The sequence below is a fragment of the Talaromyces proteolyticus genome, assembly GCF_021365285.1.
Source record: "Talaromyces proteolyticus strain PMI_201 chromosome Unknown BGW36scaffold_12, whole genome shotgun sequence".
NCBI classification, from domain to species: domain Eukaryota; kingdom Fungi; phylum Ascomycota; class Eurotiomycetes; order Eurotiales; family Trichocomaceae; genus Talaromyces; species Talaromyces proteolyticus.
The window spans coordinates 255,004-272,647 of NW_025764288.1; the positions used below are offsets into that span (position 1 = coordinate 255,004).

A 17,644-nucleotide genomic window follows, 5' to 3' on the forward strand; every position below is an offset into this window, starting at 1 on the left:
CCGCGCTGATTTCTCGAAGCGAACATATTCATTTCGACTGTATAAAGTGTTGATGTCACAGTAAATTTTTGGAGGCTGCTGTATCTAAAAGAGGTCTTCTGCGTCTATTTCGCATTCGAGCCAACCGCCGAGCTTGTGCTTCTCTCATTACGTGTCGCCGCTTCCCCTCATCAGATTGTTATCCCGCTGCCTGCACACAACCTCCACCAGCAGTGCTTAAGTGCGTCGCCGACCAGATGTCCGGTCCGCCGTTTACGGTCAAAGCTCTTTTTGATTACACGTCAGAGCATGAAGATGACCTGAATTTTCAAATTGGCAATGTGATCACGGTTACTGCGGAGGAGGACGCGGACTGGTATTATGGGGAATACGTCGATGACTCTGGCAAGAGAAAAGAAGGCATTTTTCCGCGCAATTTTGTCGAGAGATATGAGCCCACTGCCCCCCCAAGACCGACTCGCCCTACGAGAGCAAAGAAGGAGCCCGAGCCAGCTCCCCCGCCTCCCGAGCCCGTCGCCGAATCACCCGCTCTTGAGGGGGATAAAGACAACCAGACTGAGGAATATAAACCAGAGCCTGTGGTAGGAAAGGAGTTGCCTCCACCTCCTTCAGCTCCTACAGCAGTATCGGTAGCCGCCGAAGCAGTGGCTCCCCCCCCAAAACAGCCGGAGCCACAGCAAACATCCGCTGCAAAGGCACCTGTCCCACCTGCGTCCAGCAAGCCAAGCTCCAACTCGTTCAGGGATCGGATTGCTGCGTTCAATAAACCAGCTGCGGCTCCAATTACTCCATTCAAACCAGGTGGATTGGGCGGCTCTAATACATTTATTAAGAAACCATTCGTCCCGCCTCCTCCAAGCAAAGATGCATATGTTCCTCCGCCAAGAGAGGCTCCATCCAAAACATATCGTCGCGAGGAAGATTCCGAAGCTGTCAGTAGGGAACCACCTATCTCCGAGGTATCACAGCCGCTACCAGCTCCAGAGCCATCGCAAGATGAGGACGAGCCGAAACCTACCAGTCTGAAGGAACGAATCGCTTTACTTCAGAAACAGCAACTTGAACAAGCAGCCCGTTTGGCTGACGCGGCACAGAAGAAGGAGAAGCCAAAGAAGCCACCAACCAGGAAGCGAACTGACCCTGAGGATGTCGCTGCTCCCATTACCGCTTCAGAGGGCGCTGACTTGGAACGTACTGAGAGCCTTCAAACTCCCCGAGACGAACACCCAGCCGCAGATAGCGAAGCTGTAGAAGAATCAAGTCGGCCACAACTGGCTAGCCCACCTCAGCCTTCTAGAGAACTAGTCAGTGACACGAACGATGCTGACTACTCAGGTGCCGGCGACACAGAAGATGCCGAGGAAACTTCGACTAGCAGGGAAGACATCGAAGAGCGACCTCGAAGCAAGCACGCAGCGGTGGCGGATCAGGAAGGGGAAGATGACAACGAGGAAAACGGAGAAGATTCTGATGAGAACCACGAGGAGGAGGAAGTTGATCCAGAGGTCAAGAGGAGGATGGAGCTCAGAGAACGTATGGCAAAGATGAGTGGTGGCATGGGCATGATGGGTATGTTTGGAGGAGGTATGCCGGGGATGTATGCGCAAGCAGGCTCAAAGAAGGCCAAAGCCCCTCAGGATGCTGGGAGAGATTCTATCGATGAACCAGAGCGTGCAGCGCCTCCATCAAAAGCGCCTCCAGTACCATTAATGGCATTGCCTGGGATGAATGTAGGGAAACAAGAGCCACAGGAGGTAGGAAAAGAAGAGGAATCAGGTCAGACCCCAGTTAGCCAACTGCACTCGCCTGATGAGGTGCCGGATATCGAAGATGTGACCGAGGAGCGTGAACTTCCCCTTCGAAAATCGATTGATAGAGCTCCACCACCTCCACCACCCCAGGAGCGCGCTGTTCCTCCTCTACCCCCCACAGAAACTCGACCTCCTCCCCCTCCTATTCCTGGAACTCAGCCGGCACCACCTCCAGCCCCTGAATCAAGACCTGTACCCATCCCTACTCAGTCCGTCGCGTCTCTAAGCCCTGGTTCCGAGTCAGATGATGAACTTTCAATTCACACTAAGAACATGTCACTCGATGAAGTGGTGTCTGGAGGCACAGCACCTGAAGCACCTCCCCCACCTCCCCGTCGTGCTTCAACATTTGGATCTCCGAGATCCCCGACGGTTTCTGAGAAGCGTTTCAGTCGCGGGCCCCCTCCAATCCCTACCAACCCACCTCAGTCTGCTTCACCGCCTCAAGCTCGACCACCACCGCCTCCCCCTCCTGGGGTTCTGAGCCGACAGAGCACTGCAGACACCAAGCGTAGCATTGTCAACTCGCCCACTGCTGTTGTGAATGATGACATTGAGGATGAAACTACCGAGTATGAAGCCGACTACGATACTGATATTGCTCCTGGCGCAAAGTATAAAGATGCATTAAAAGCCCACGATCGGCATTCTAGTTTTGATGACGGAGGCGAGGAATCGTCGCTGCAATCTCCACGGGACCCTCCGGATAATCGCCCACCGCCGCCTCTTCCCCCAACTGCCCCCCATGCTGTACCACCTCCTCCACCAAGCCAACCTCCTAAGCGAGCATCTATAGATGCCCCTCGCTCTGCACCACCACCGCCACCCCCTCCTGCGAAGAACCTAGTCGCCGAGGAAGAAGAGGAAGAGGAGAATCACAGAGGTGACGATGATGAGTATGACCCCTACCGATATAATGCTCCTCGGCCTGCTCTGCCCGCTCAACCACCATCTCTTCCTCCTCTTCAAGTATCACCTGGGGATTTGCACGACGACGACGACCTTTACGATGCTTCTCCTACTCTTCCCCAGGGCCCCCCACCACCACGTCCAGAGAGAGCTGCTGCACCCCCACCCCCGCCACCGACAACCGATCCCGTAGCAGCACCACGTGGGAGACAAAGCCTGGACATATCAAGGAGCCTGACGACTGCTCGCCGATCGATGGATGTTCCCCGTCCATCGGTGGATGTTGGCTTCATTGCAGCCGACGTTGATCTCGCTGAGAGTAGCTTCTGGTGGACTCAACCAAGTATTCCGCCCCCAGTGTTCCAGAACCGTAAAGACCTGATATATGAGGTGGAGGAGTCGACATCGGCAAAGAGAGGTGGAAAGGCCACTGTCAATAAAGATGTTTATGTTATTTTCGCCGACTATTCCCAGACTATCATCAACGTTCGATTTGACCCCAAAAACCCAAGCGACGTCTCCTTGGAGCAGCATCACGAGCCTCCCCCTAACAAGTTACGACAAGACCAACTAGAGAGTGCTCATGAGCGGTATGGTAGTCGTATTTCGGCCGCCATTGGCTCTATCCAGAACACCACTGTTGGCGATGGAACACCCTATGGTCTGATTCAGCACTTGCTCGCGCCCCTCCCCGATGTCCTCGCACCCATAGGTGCACGAAGCTACGGCGCTCTAGTCTACTCTAATCTAGCCAATGCATCCATCCAACAAAGCGACGAGATCCGTGCGGGAGACATTGTCAGCTTCCGCAACGCGCGATTTCAGGGTCACCGTGGTGGACTGCACCAAAAGTACAGTGCCGAGGTTGGAAAACCCGACCATGTTGGCGTTGTCGTTGACTGGGATGGAACGAAGAAGAAGATCCATGCCTGGGAACAGGGCCGCGAGAGCAAGAAGGTGAAGACAGAAAGCTTCAAGCTGGGCGATCTTAAGAGCGGTGAGGTCAAAGTCTGGCGTGTGATGCCGAGGAGCTGGGTAGGCTGGGACTCTAAGCAATGATCTTTTAAGACGCAATGTGTGTGAATGTATGTCTTTTTGACCCCTTCTTTGCGAGTGTCTTACACACGAAATTCGGGCACCATCCGTACATGTCTGCATATCCTCCATCCAAATTTGATCTGTGTGTGCCAATGTATAGTTGTTTCTCGAGGCCGAAGCAAAGAGAGAAGAGAGCGAGTCTATGATTGCACTGTGTTAATTTCTGCTGATTTAATACGGCATGCATTATGTTTAGTTTCTTAGGCGTCCATTCACATGTCTACTCTGATTGTCCAATCATTAATAATTCTACTGTTTATATGTTCTTTCTCACCCAAGCCTTCTGTTAAATATCCTCCGTTAAATACATTCCGCTTAAAGTTGACTTTATGCTGTCAAGCCTCAGGCAACAACCGTAGATCATGTGAGCCAGTAAACCCTCGCCTTATTTAGAATGCAAGCTCCTTCAACAACCGTTAGTCTTGGCCTCATGCCATCCAATTACTCCGTCCAATCTACCTTTTCCAAGACACCTGGAAACGCGCAGAGTAAACGGGAAGTGCTCTTTTGATGTCAAATTTTATCCTCTCTGTTGGACTTTCCAGTAAACCTAGTCAACTACTTTAGTCAATCTAACGTCGCGTTATTGGGGCATCTATATCAATTGATACCGAACCCCTACAACCTAGATTATAGTCTGTTAGAATAGGAGTACTCCCATGCCCACTATGAACCGATGTTCAAACAAACATAAGCCATTCATGATTTCAAATCCGTATCCCGTCTATGTATTCTTCAATGTGAAATGACATGATGCAAATTTTGCGTCTCTGTTTCATCCTGCCGTAACCTCCTCTCCTCCCTCCATCTAGGCCCATACCGAATAAGCAACAGCAACAAGGGCGTCGTGGACGCCATAACAAAGGCAATAAAAGTATAACACCACCCCCTACCCATAGCATTCAGCATCGGTTCCAGCACCGCCGTCGCGCCAGCCCCCAATAAACAACGAGTAATATTATTCGCCGCGGTAGCAGTAGCCGCAGTATCCGGGTACAGATCAATGAGCAGCGTACTGACCGTATTGAACGAGCTGGTCAGACAAAAGCCAAGGAAAAAAGTGATAACAGTTGGTGCCGCCAGATGCGTTTCGAAATCTACGCACCACCCGAATGCAATCACCAAACAAATTGCCCCGCCAATTAACGGAAATGCCATTTGCAGCCGCGCCTTTTCGATCGGGAAGTTCTTCAGATCAGTATGCCGGTTGCGCACGACGGGGACCCCTAGGCGTATGGCGATTCGTCGGTAGTTGTAGTCTAGAAATTGTCCGTTTACGAGGGCTGCGAGTGCCGCGCCGGCTCCGAAGGGGAGGTAGCATAGTCCTATCTGGAGGTCGGTTAGGCCGTAGATAGTTTGATAAATGGACGTGATGGCCACCGCAACGTCATAAAACCCAGCGAACATGATCGAGTTTGAGATGAGTAGGAGGCTGGTGTCCTTCTGGAAGACAATGGCGAGTGTGGGTAAAGGGTTGGGAAATGAAAGCTTGCGAGATGTAGAATCCTGCATCTCCTCTGCAGCAATCAGGTCTTCTTTGGGAATTTTGCGCGCTTTGAGGTAGCTGCTCAACGACATGTTCCATGTCGGGGGTGGAATGGAGCCATTGCCCACCACCTTTCGTGCGGTTTCGGGGTAGAAGAAAAGAAACTGCACCAGCCAAGTGGCGGCTATGATGACAAGAAACCAGAATATGGATCTCCATCCTAAGTACTGCGATAGAAGACCGCCGATGACCGGGCCCAGGGCAGGGCCTAGCAGTGAGCCAGCAGTGACAAAGCCCATATAACTGCCTCTTTCGGCGACAGTTGCAACATCGGCTACGACGCCAGCAGATAGTGCAATTGTGGTGCTACTTCCAGCACTCTGCAAGCATCGAAGGACAAAAAGCGCCGCATAGCTATTCTGCAAGGCCAATCCGATGTTGGCGCCAAGATATATAACAAAGCACACGAAGTAGGCGGGTCGTCGGCCGGCCTTATCTGCAAAGTCGCCGATGAAGACTGGGGCAATGCCTTGGAAAATCTGATTACTTATAAGCCGGGTACTCCTACAAATGACATTGATGTCAAACGTAACTTACCATGTAACTAGTCAATGTTAAATTGATCAAGCCAATTGATACATTTAGGTCCGTAGCCAGCGTGTTCAGCGCAGGGAAGTAAATCTGCGATGACAGGGGCGAAAAGAAGCCGGCGCACGACGAGCAAACGACGATATATCGCTTCACACCAGTCGAGAAAACCGAGTACTCCAGGTTGGAAGAGGCTCGCGTGCCCCTGCGTTCCAGATCGTCGGCATCTTGACGACCTTCGTGGCGCTTCTCTTTCCCGCCACTATGATTGACAGCCTGCCCCTCCTCGACGAGGGGATTAGGACTCGTCTTTTCGTCAAAGACGCCGTCCGCAGCCATCGAGTAAAGTCAGGCTTTGTATCATATTATGTGCTGCTGAGAGCAGAACCGAGAGGCCTGGGCCGCCATTGGCATACCCTGCCATGGTTATATACCAATACCACCTGCAAGCTTATCCAGGCCCTCTTTCTCCACCTCAGAATTTGGAGCAGGCCGGGAGCACACCTGTGTAACGTCCTTATTGCGTGCTTGTTATTGGGTGTTTGACGGATCTAGTCTATGAAGCGGTCCGCGGACAATCACCGTGCATCGGATCGCGAGCCAGTGTGATTGCCGTGTGCCGTATTTCCGATTAGCGTCCACCTAATACCTTCATATATTATTGATATGTCACGCCGGTGAGAATTGTCGGATTGACTGCCTCAGGCCTTCAGGGAATTTACTAGAGATGTCGTGTAGGTGACGCCGACAAATTGACAACATACCTAGGCAACAATATGACGAATAATGCACCTCTAGAGATGTCTCGAGATACTTCTCTAAATACTCCACCATGATCTTCTACTGCCAGCACCAGTCGTTGAGGTATACTCAGTATGAATCCCAAACGTCTCAGAGCTCAGTTTCGCTCTCTGGTGAAAGCTGTCTTCTCGCGACGTCCATCCTGCCTCGTGCAGAGAATCCCAACGGAACTGCTTGATATAATTTTCGGCTTCCTGCCAATACAAGATCAGATATGCCTCGCGTTGAGCTGTAAATCTCTCTACTTGTACTTTCGTTCATTACTTAGAGATGAAAACCTACAGCTGTCTCAGCTTCTTCCGTCTGCACCGCGACCGATTCTGTGCACCAAGACCGACGTCAGAAAAAATGGGCGTAGAATACAACTCGTCCAGCGACTCGAGAATAGAAATTGGAAATACTGTAGTGGATGCTGGAAACTGCATCGACGCCCTGCGTGGATCACTCTAGACTGGAGGGACCTTTCTCAGAAACCACTCTGCAGGGCATTCGCTTGCAAGGTTGATATTTGTCCCTGCATGACCATCACATTCAAGGATATGCAAGACTTGATAGGAACGATAAAGGCTACGAAGAGATCCGAGGACACCCCAAAAGTATATTTTAATGGCAATGCATATCGTCCAAGAAAGAAAGGATTTTATCCAGCTTTCCAGCACGATTGCGTTTATACAGATCATCCTTTCGCATATGTTAAGATCGCCACTATGTTTAGCTGGGACGACAAGGATGAGTTTTTGGAGGTGAGAAGTTATTATACGATTCAAATACTCACTGAGAGGTTCTTGCAAACGCCAGACTCTTTGGGGATAAAGACTCCTTTGATATGTCCACACAAGAACCTCAGGGAGTGGCTTAAACGATTCTATGCTGAGGCTGGGTCCAACTTTTCGGGTTGGCATCGAGGTATCACTTTTGGTAAATCGTCATGTAATTGTAGAAAGACAGAACTTGGTGATTCCCCACAATTCTTTAAGACGTCTATCGGACGAATTCTAGGAGGAGACAAGCGGCCTAATGGAATTTGGAAATAGCCTCTCATTTGATGCGAAACTTGGACCTTTGAGGGTCTTTTAGTGTTCAGTTGTGGTAGCTTCATTGCTATAAGATGTTCACGACTATAGTTGAATGCCGGTTCATAAATTATAGGAGTATTAGCGTTGTGGCAAATTATATTCAAGTTTTGAAGAATTTATTATATGCTGAAGACGTGGTACACTATTAGCTTTCTTGATGGCGATGCCGCGCGGGTGTTGTTATTATATGTTTAATATTCCTTCAGCTAAAAGCAAAATAGGCCCTCTCTAAAGGCTGTCTTTCCGACTCCCATGCCAGCCAATCCGATCTCGTAGTTCTGTGGTCAAGATCAAATATCAGCAATGTCTCAAGCTTATTCTTATAGTTAGGGAATCAGTTCATACGGTAACAATCCCATCTGGTTGACTTTCCAAATGCCTAGACCCAGCAAAGCCAATTGCACCAACACGTATACACCCTTGCAGCCCCAGATCTGGGTACGATTTGATTCCGTCTCAAACTTCAAGAACTGCGAATTGGTCGCCAGCAAGCCCTGAATGGGCCCCTTGAAGAGCATGAAAACCATCATGATACTAAAAATCTGGAGACTGTTGCCGGACATGTACATCATAACAGCGTTCATGGGGATCTGCTTTGACGGAGCCAGGGCGACTTCCCAGGCTTTTTTGAGCTTGAGAGTATCCGTCTCGGCGGGCTTGCGTTCGCGTGTGGGTTGCGCATTGCGTTGCTAGTTGTTTTAAGACCGTATAATCAGCGAATTGTAAGAGGAGGAAATAGGATTGATAGGCCATTGCTTTACCTGCTTGCCAGTCGATTTTGTCGCGAAACCAGGAGGGTTGCGGATGTTGCTGGTCTTGGGTGATTTTTTGGGCAGAGGCGTGTTCAGATCAACCACCCAGCTGGGTGGAGGAGAAGCAATCGAAGACATTTTGATTTCCTTTATCTTCTATGCAGACTAGGCATAAATATGCAGGACCAAGCGAGCAAGCAGACTGATAGTCAAATAGTTCATAGGAACAGACTTCAGAAAGTGGCGAGCCTGGCAGCTGCGGGCTCCTGCGGGAGGGCGGACCCGCAGCGGAGACCTGTGCTTTGCCTGCCAGACCGACCGCATCTGGATGCAACGACGCTCTTCTTCCTCCTTTTTCCTTCCTGGCCATTTCACAGCCGACGCTCAATTGCGCATTCTATCTGGGCCTCAAAGAGAATCGCGAGTGAGAATCCCCGACTTGACCACATTGCAGCAATAACGTTACTAACCGTCCCGTCGAAACAGGCCCGGGCCATCCCAATATCAAAAACGATCCAATCCACATCGAACAACCCCTCAAACCATCGGCTGACGCCCGCGAACGATCAAGGGCATGGAAGTTAAGGTGCAACCAACCAGATAGTAACACCCCACCAGCGATATCGATTCATGTGATCGCCCTGCCTACACCGATCAGGCCACACGCCGCAGCTCGCTCGTTCCAACGCCCGAGCCGTCCTCTTCAGTCGCATTGTGGTATAACTATAGTATAACTATACCCCCTCATTTCAGCCACAATGAGCTCAGGCGGAGATGCGAAGCTCTTCGCGAGGGTACGTCGTGCAGTCTTCCTTATCCAACCCGCCCACTCTCTTTATCTTATTGTTTGATGTTACACTTTTCTTGTTACCCAACTTCCCATCCTAGCGGAGGCCATCGCTTCTCGTTTGGTTTCGCTACTTCCTACATCGCGGGTCATGCTTGACATGATCGTCGCTTCTCAAGATCCCATCCTCCCCCACAATGTTTATCGGCGTCCTCCCTCATGCTACGTTTCAAAGCTCACCGTTTCCTCGTACAATACAGGGCAAGGTTGCCGAGTTGCGCTTGGAACTTAACAGTGGAGGGAAGAAGGACAAGAATCACTCGGCAAAGAAGATTGCCTTGAAAAAGATCGTCGCCAATATGACAATGAGCAATAATGATATGGTCGGCCTGTTCCCTGATATCATCGCCTGTATGACGATCCCGAGTTTGGAAATCAAGAAAATGTATGTGCCGAGTATTTAGAACAGGGCGGCGACAGCCTGATTAACCATTGTCTTGATGATAGGTGTTTTCTTTTTTTAGTCAACTATGCCAGAGCGAAGCCAGAGATTGCGCTCAAAGCTTTACCAATCTTGGTTGATGTGAGTGGCTGAAATCAGTTATCATCCCATTCAATTCTAACAAATTGAAAAAGGATATGGATGACCACAACCCTCTAGTGCGCGCTCTCGCTCTCCGAACTATATCATACATCCATGTGCGGGAGTTTGTGGAGGCCACAGTACACCCAGTGAAGCGGTTGATGGTTGATATCGACCCGTATGTCCGCAAAACAGCAGCTTTCTGTGTAGCGAAGCTCTATGACCACCATAAGAAAATGGTAGAGGGATCGGACCTCATTGAGCGTCTGAACAGGATGTTAAAAGACGAAAACCCCACTGTTGTTGCGAGCGTCTTAGCCTCGCTAGTCGACATATGGGAGCGCAGTGAATCGATATCATTGACTATAGATTATGCAAGTGCGTCGAAAGTCGTGTCGGTCTTGGCGGATTGTTCAGAGTATGTTGTCTCAGGAAACTTGCAATGCTTTGCTAATCGAGTCTAGATGGGGTCAAACGTATATTTTAGAGTCTTTGATGGCATATGTGCCTAGGGACTCTAGCGAGGCTCTGCTTTTAGCTGAACGTATATCGCCTCGCTTATCTCATTCCAACTCCGCAGTCGTTTTGACCTCTATCCGGGTCATTCTTTACCTCATGAACTATATCAGCGACGAGAAACAAGTGTCTAGTTTATCAAAGAAGTTATCGCCACCTCTGGTTACTCTCTTGTCGAAACCCCCTGAAGTACAATACCTGGCACTGCGAAATGCGATTTTGATCTTACAGAAACGGCCTGAAGTTCTCCGAAATGATATTCGTGTCTTTTTCTGCAAATACAACGATCCTATATATGTTAAAGTTACCAAGCTAGAGTTAATCTTCATGCTTGCAACTAAGGAGAATATAGGTGTCGTCCTTGCTGAATTACGAGAGTATGTATTTCCCCTTTCTTTGTACTACGAGATACTAATCTTTAATTAGATACGCAACGGAAATTGACGTTCACTTTGTTCGTAAGGCTGTTCGAGCTATCGGCAAATTGGCGATCAAGATTGAGTCTGCTGCGCGGCAATGCATCGATACACTTCTAGAACTTGTCAACGCTAAGATTCCTTATATTGTTCAAGAAGCTACAGTCGTGATTCGTAATATTTTCCGCAAATACCCCAATCAGTACGAAGGTATCATCGGAGCTGTTATTCAGAATATCGACGAGCTTGATGAACCCGAGGCAAAGGCCGCGATCATTTGGATCATTGGGCAGTACGCCGACAGAATTGAGAATTCGGATGGCCTTCTGCAAGACTACCTCGCGACTTTTCACGATGAGTCAATCGAAGTTCAACTGGCACTTCTCACAGCTACCGTCAAACTCTTCATCCAGCGGCCTACAAAGGGCCAACAGATAGTTCCTCAGGTCCTTAAATGGTGTACTGAAGATACCGACGACCCGGATCTTCGAGATCGAGGATACATGTACTGGCGTCTACTGTCCACAGATCCCGCCGCTGCCAAAGAGGTAGTCATGGGCGAAAAACCTCCGATCACTGCAGAAAGCGAGAAACTCGAGCCTAGGACGCTCGAAGAATTGTGCTTGAATGTTGGTACTCTGGCTACTGTCTACCTCAAACCAGTGCAACAGGTCTTCCGAACAGCCAGACCTAAGCGTCTCGCGGATAGCCCAGCACTCGTCAAACGCTCTAGAGCCGATACTGAAAATGGAATATTTGCAATTTCCACCACCAATCCTGCATCCACTATTCCAGCTCAATCGACCGTTCCCATATTAAACCCCACAAACGGCACTGCCACTGGGGACCTTACCTCCGCAGTCAACGCGGCGGATGCCTACTTCAACAATATCGCACCACAACAAATGGCTAATCTTGACCTTGGGGGTCGACAAGATAATAGCCTAGGTGGCCTAGGCGAAACGGGACAGACGTCCCAGTACGTAGTGAATCAGAATCAGCAACAGATATATCAACCACAGGCTGCTGGTGGAGCAGCGACGGGAGAGTTGCTTTTGTTATAGTTAGATAAAATACCATGGGTCTTGCGCAACTGAATCAGTGTTATTTGCATACTTACCATATCTCTTTCTCTCGTTAATAATAATATTATGGGCTATCCTGTTCATCTATCCACTAAACTGTAGCTGTATGCACCTGTGAGGCGGCATGACCGGGCAGAAAAGCACCATGCTCCTTATCGAATGAAGTTTATCTTATCGGCTGCACCCCTCTCATTCTCTCAGACAATTCAGCAGACTGGCACGATTGACAATTTGCCATGTTATATATTCATCAGAACTCCTGCCACAGCTGCTAGTCTTCAATTAGAGCTATGAGCTCTGGATTTAAACTTCCCATCATCCCAGGGCGTGCCCCCGATGCTTCAAATGCCCACACAAGAGGGCATGCAACCGTATTAGACGAAAAGGATTCCCTGAAGAACTTCCGCGACGAATTCATAATCCCGTCGAAAAAGGACTTATCCAGAAAGACTTTAGCAAATACAGAAGACGACCAATCGGATCCACGGTGTATATACCTCTGCGGGAACTCTCTCGGCCTTCAACCTCGAAATATCCGCAGGTATATAGACCAATATCTTCGATCGTGGGCTATCAAAGGTGTGACGGGTCACTTCGTCGCTCATGACGATGCCCTACTACCCCCTTTTCTGCACGTCGATGGCGCAGGCGCAAAGCTTCTGGCGCCGATTGTGGGGGCGTCGCCGAGTGAAGTTGCTTTAATGGGCACACTGACGGGTAATATTCATATTCTGATGAGCAGTTTTTATCGGCCAACTGCCGAGCGATATAAAATAATTCTCGAAGGGAAGGCTTTTCCGAGTGACCATGTGCGTGTTTCTACTTCCTTTGGCTTGATCGGTATATGGACTAATATTCTTAGTATGCCGTCGAATCCCAAATCCAACTTCACAACCTCGATCCAGCTACGGCAATGGTTTTAATTGAACCCCATGACCCTCAAAAACCGATCCTGACAACCGAGCAAATATGCAAAGTCATCGACGATAACGCTTCAAGTGCAGCATTGGTCCTTCTCCCTGGCATCCAGTTCTACACGGGACAGTACTTCGATATCAAGAAAATCACTGCACATGCGCACTCCAAGGGTATTCTCATCGGATGGGATTGCGCGCATGCAGTCGGAAACGTTGAGTTGCAATTACATGACTGGGAGGTGGATTTTGCCGCGTGGTGTCACTACAAGTACGTGAACAGTGGGCCGGGGACTATGGCTGGGTTGTTTGTGCATGAAAAACATGGTAAAGTGAAGTTAAATGAGGATGCTTACCGTCCTCGTCTGACTGGCTGGTGGGGTCATGATAAGGAGACGCGGTTTGCTATGGATAACAGTATGTCGTGCCCAAAAACACAATTATCAATGGTATGCTAACGCTCGCCAGAATTCGTGCCTCAAGAAGGAGCAGCTGGGTTCCAGATCTCCAATCCCTCGGTCTTGGACCTGAGCGCAGTAGCGTCGTCTCTCGAGATATTCAACAAAGCTACAATGTCCGCATTGCGGAAGAAGTCGCTTGAGTTGACAAATTACCTGGAATTCCTCCTCGAGAATGGCGACGAATCAGTTTACAGAACCCAAAAACGGCCGTATAGTCTCATAACACCCTCAAACCCAGAAGAACGCGGCGCACAGATAAGTATCCTTCTCGAGCCGGGTTTGCTGGACACCGTACTTGAAGTGCTAGAAAGAAATGGTGTGGTGGTTGATGAGCGGAAACCATGTGTTATTCGTGTTGCTCCGGCGCCTTTGTATAATACGTTCACTGAGGTTTGGGAGTTTTGTCGAATCTTCTTTGATGCATGCCGAGAAGCCGTGGAGGCTAGAGGCACATAATATAAGAGATAGAAGAATGAATGGAGTACATAGGCACGGAATAATTAACGAAGGCACATTTGAAATCAAGGGCAGTCTAATAAAAACCCCTCAATATAATTAAATGAAACTATTTAGGAAACTGCCCGGCTATCTTCCTACAGTAGGTCAATTTGTGAAAAAGAAGCAGAATATAGTGAGGCTTTTGAAGGGGTTTTGATATTTCATTACTCTAATGTTAGGGGACATTGACATGTATTTCCATGTCATATTCTACACGATTGATACCGTACAATCTATTGAAATTTTAAGCATAGAAGCTAGCTCTCGCGAAGAAGCTTGTGATGTCTCGCAGAGATGCGGTCAATGATATTAACTCTTGGAAAATGTAGTCGTTCTATCTAAGGTTTAGAGATATTATTCAATAGTTCGAAATCAACGAATGCTTCGCGAGTCATTTGTAAGCATAAATATTCTGCCGAGGGCGGTGAGCTGCCAGACTCGTAGATAAGATAGCGACCTTCGGCATCAACCACGATTTTCTCCGGGTCGGCCGACGAACTGACAACAGCATCTGGTATTATCCTAAGCCAGAACATGTCTCATCAAACACTCTCTTCGTTTCCCGTCCGGGCAGCTCGAAATAAATGTATGTCGAGGCCTCTCCACATCCAACCATGCCGGAATCGACATAACTTTGCTATTTCGTTCAGCAACTTGATTGTTCCTCATTCGCAAGCTGCGTCCTACTCTCCCAACCCCGTTCTGTGCATATCGTCAAGGCAGTCTGTACTCGCCAAACGAAGTCAAGTATCTCCGCCACATCGATCGTCGTTTAATAAACAGCTCTTGTCGTTTACAACAACTGCGCAAAGGAGGGCGACGAGTGTGGTGTTGAATCCCAAGGAGGATGATGATGGGAATCCCCTCCTTATAGAAATATCACCACGGGCTGCGAAGGTACGTGTATAGATGGGAAAAATTCATGTCTCGTGTCTTTCTTTCTTCCTTTCTATCTTTGCCGATTGTTTTGATTTGGCAAGTTAATACAAATGACTAATCAACTTATTGTAGCGGCTACGAGATATCACAGACCCAGCATCAACCTCGGTAGCAACGACATTGAAAGGAAACCCATACAATCATCTGCGCATCACTGTAACAAGTGGTGGCTGTCATGGCTTTCAATATCTAATGTCCTTGGAATCATCATCCAAGATCGACGCTGAAGAAGACACCATATTTGAAGCTGAAGCAGAACCAGCCGACTCATCCGAGACGAAGGGAGAAGCGAAAGTCGTCATGGATGGCCCTTCACTTGAGCTCTTGTCCGGCAGTACCGTGGACTTTACTACCGAGCTGATTGGGAGTCAATTTAAAATCGTAGACAATCCTCGGGCCACTAGCAATTGTGGCTGTGGGACGAGCTTTGATGTGAAGGATTGAAGGATCGTTTTCGGGGAATTAATATAAATGTGTTATTAGTTAACATTTGGATGAAACTTTAATGTATATATAGAACCATACCATCCGACTTGTACAATGGAAAAACCCTACTTTTCAAGCCACATATAGGTGCTTTTACTTGGTATAAATGAGTATCATTCTTTCTATCAATCGATGCTCATGACTCAGGCTTTCCGTTCTCATTGCATCATATCGCATAGAGTAACCTCTCTGCGGCGTTTTATCTTCTCTTTTGTTTCCTGATCTTGCATCAGGCGAGACCCCTTCCACCAACCCATCGAAATTCAAATTCCCCTAAATAGCGCCAAATAGTTTCATGAAACCAAGCTCCCATTTTTTGATCGTGCCTTCAGAGACCTTTGGACAGTGTATCACCGATAATCGATTTATGCTATCGACATGCTTATGCGTAAGGTTATTGCCGCAAAGAAGGGAAAGAAGAAGACTTTCCTAATAACATTACAAATATATGCAGGTACGCCGACTCCTAAAGAGAAACAAAGAAAGCCGGTAGAACATATAAAAAAAGGAGAAAAAGGAAAAAGAGAATTGAAGAGTTAGACTCTAGTAAGTACGAGCAAGGTTGCGCAGGTACCAGTCAACAAGTCTTCTACCGGCCTTGGCCTCGCTGATGTGAATGAGGTCGCCTTCGATGGCATAGTCCAAATCACTCGCGTTGATGGGCTCGCCTTCCAAAAGACCGCCCTCAACCCAGCGGATTTGGCGGCTGCGCTGCTTGTTGATAAGAAGCCATGACCGCAGTTTCTCAGGCTCGACGTCCAGGAAACCAGCAAGCTTGCTCAAGTCCATCGTCGTGTACAGCTTCAGGTAGGATTTGACGGTGGGGTTAAAGAGAGTGTTCTTCACCTCGTCCATGAAGATGGCGGTATGGTGATCAACGGGGTCGACGTTGACAGAAGGGTTGTCGAAATCAGGAGGAGTAGGGTTGATAAACTTGGGGCAGGCAGAGCGGAAAAGTTCCTCGAATAGAGGTAGCGCCTCAGGACCACCGCGCTGCAGCCGATGGAATTGTTCACCGTACTTTTCGCGGAGAGCAGTGTGGATGGTGTCGTCTAGACGAGTGGGGTGGAAGGCAACACAGATGGCAATCAATGCATACATTTGATCGTTCTTCTTTGTGATGGCATCATATTGGTTGCTTCCCTTTTGGAAATTCTTTGTTCGCGACACATAGACAAGGATGTGACTGAACATACGGATGGCATCGGCATAGCGGCGCATCATCATGTAGGAAAAGCCAACATAGTAGTATGTGGTGAAGTGAGCTGCCATGACACGGGCGAACATGGCCTTTTTGTTCATCTCTATATCGTCCAGCGTCTTCAAAGCGAGACTGAAGTCGCCCAACAAGCAGTGGACTCGCAGCAATCCAATGATGGAGAAATAACCCAGCATCTTGTAGAGAGGGCGCGTGCCATACTCTCCAGCCACAGCTACCGGATCATCACCTCGCTTGATTGCAGCAAGTTGCTCATTTATTTGTGATCGCTGAATCAAAGAGTAAAGCACGTTCAAGACTGAGTAGCAACCCCAAGTATTCGGGTTTTCTCGGAGAAGTTGGGCCTCCTCCTCGTTGGAACCGCTTCGTGCGACACGGTTGCGATAACGGCAGAAAGATTCGAATTGATAAATGAACTCATCGATGACATCCCAAGCCCAGTAGTACTATTGCAGTGAAAAGTTTCGGTTAGCCCGTGAACATAGCAATTGACCCCGCAGCCACATCCCAGACATTAATTTTCAAAGGAGCACCCATCCACATACCGAAGGAACTTCCAAATCAACTGGCCCTTCCGAGTTCAAGATGTAATGGAAAAGACTGCAGTAGTTATCGTAGCTTGCAAATTTTGTCTCCAAGGTCGCCTGGTATTCGAGCGGGGTGGCGGCGGCAGCAAGCTGTGCCTGAAGATCCTGGGTAACAGACGCAGCCCCGAGAGAAGTAGTGCGGTCGAGTTCGCTCATTCCATCGTCAAAGTGTACCTGTTCTCGGTAATCGTTGACCAGAGCCTCCTCTTCGACATCGGACTCGTCGCCCAGGTTTGGGCGCGCATTCTGGCGCTCGTCGTACGACATGGGGGGCAGGTATAACGAAGAAATCAGCCGTCAGTGCCGTAGTAAAACCTTGCCAGAGGAAAGGAACGAAGACCTGGCGGGATAGAGTGTAACTCTGTGGTTGGTCTGAGGCCGACTCGGAGCGTCGTGGTGGATGTTCGGTGGGAGTGGAGCCAAATAGCCAAAAACTGTGAATTTTGAGGGTTTTCGCTTGTGCTTTGTGCTTATCTTATCTATGCTTGCATACCGCTGACTCAGCTATGCGGTGCAGCTCTGCATAACATCGTTTTCATGCAATTGGCATGTCAAAATCACGTTCTCCAATTGACATAGTTCCATTTAATGAGTGAATTAAGAGACTAATGTTTACATGTTTCTCTTGGCGA

At 48.7% G+C, this 17,644-nt stretch overlaps 9 protein-coding genes across 9 annotated transcripts; 6 read left to right on the forward strand and 3 right to left on the reverse strand.

The window, feature by feature from the left end:
* Positions 1-236: 236 nt before the first annotated feature.
* Positions 237-3,779, forward strand: BGW36DRAFT_431750 (uncharacterized protein; the record flags this gene model as incomplete). The annotated part of the gene is made up of 1 exon (XM_046221022.1): positions 237-3,779. One exon carries the CDS (start codon positions 237-239, stop codon positions 3,777-3,779), a length of 3,543 nt encoding a protein of 1,180 aa, XP_046067283.1.
* A 774-nt stretch (positions 3,780-4,553) lies between these two features.
* Positions 4,554-6,231, reverse strand: BGW36DRAFT_363534 (putative florfenicol exporter; the record flags this gene model as incomplete). Its single annotated transcript, XM_046214472.1, has 2 exons — positions 4,554-5,843; positions 5,902-6,231. The coding sequence occupies 2 exons, from the start codon at positions 6,229-6,231 to the stop codon at positions 4,554-4,556; spliced, it is 1,620 nt and encodes a 539-aa protein (XP_046067284.1).
* Positions 6,232-6,497: 266 nt separating this feature from the next.
* On the forward strand, positions 6,498-7,796 carry BGW36DRAFT_48401 (uncharacterized protein). The gene has a single exon (XM_046222371.1). The coding sequence runs from the start codon at positions 6,768-6,770 to the stop codon at positions 7,725-7,727; it is 960 nt and encodes a 319-aa protein (XP_046067285.1). The 5' UTR covers positions 6,498-6,767; the 3' UTR covers positions 7,728-7,796.
* A 175-nt stretch (positions 7,797-7,971) lies between these two features.
* BGW36DRAFT_305599 (DUF1077 family protein) lies at positions 7,972-8,659 on the reverse strand (the record flags this gene model as incomplete). The annotated part of the gene is made up of 3 exons (XM_046212086.1): positions 7,972-8,047; positions 8,115-8,458; positions 8,531-8,659. 3 exons carry the CDS (start codon positions 8,657-8,659, stop codon positions 7,972-7,974), a joined length of 549 nt encoding a protein of 182 aa, XP_046067286.1.
* BGW36DRAFT_48415 (uncharacterized protein) lies at positions 8,480-9,380 on the forward strand. Its single transcript, XM_046222372.1, has 2 exons — positions 8,480-8,945; positions 9,008-9,380. Exons 1-2 carry the CDS (start codon positions 8,699-8,701, stop codon positions 9,253-9,255), a joined length of 495 nt encoding a protein of 164 aa, XP_046067287.1. The 5' UTR covers positions 8,480-8,698; the 3' UTR covers positions 9,256-9,380.
* BGW36DRAFT_387836 (putative AP-2 adaptor complex subunit beta) lies at positions 8,865-11,988 on the forward strand. Its single transcript, XM_046217172.1, has 7 exons — positions 8,865-8,945; positions 9,008-9,315; positions 9,569-9,753; positions 9,816-9,891; positions 9,945-10,309; positions 10,356-10,784; positions 10,834-11,988. The coding sequence occupies exons 2-7, from the start codon at positions 9,280-9,282 to the stop codon at positions 11,885-11,887; spliced, it is 2,145 nt and encodes a 714-aa protein (XP_046067288.1). The 5' UTR covers positions 8,865-8,945; positions 9,008-9,279; the 3' UTR covers positions 11,888-11,988.
* Positions 11,989-12,198: 210 nt separating this feature from the next.
* Positions 12,199-13,739, forward strand: BGW36DRAFT_305358 (kynureninase; the record flags this gene model as incomplete). The annotated part of the gene is made up of 3 exons (XM_046212060.1): positions 12,199-12,717; positions 12,771-13,239; positions 13,291-13,739. The coding sequence occupies 3 exons, from the start codon at positions 12,199-12,201 to the stop codon at positions 13,737-13,739; spliced, it is 1,437 nt and encodes a 478-aa protein (XP_046067289.1).
* A 630-nt stretch (positions 13,740-14,369) lies between these two features.
* BGW36DRAFT_400541 (uncharacterized protein) lies at positions 14,370-15,164 on the forward strand (the record flags this gene model as incomplete). Its single annotated transcript, XM_046218642.1, has 2 exons — positions 14,370-14,678; positions 14,793-15,164. The coding sequence occupies 2 exons, from the start codon at positions 14,370-14,372 to the stop codon at positions 15,162-15,164; spliced, it is 681 nt and encodes a 226-aa protein (XP_046067290.1).
* A 138-nt stretch (positions 15,165-15,302) lies between these two features.
* Positions 15,303-17,439, reverse strand: BGW36DRAFT_327445 (putative eukaryotic translation initiation factor 3 subunit EifCl). The gene is made up of 2 exons (XM_046212755.1): positions 16,971-17,439; positions 15,303-16,871 (listed from the first exon to the last, which is right to left on the reverse strand). The coding sequence occupies exons 1-2, from the start codon at positions 17,277-17,279 to the stop codon at positions 15,750-15,752; spliced, it is 1,431 nt and encodes a 476-aa protein (XP_046067291.1). The 5' UTR covers positions 17,280-17,439; the 3' UTR covers positions 15,303-15,749.
* Between the last annotated feature and the right edge of the window lie 205 nt (positions 17,440-17,644).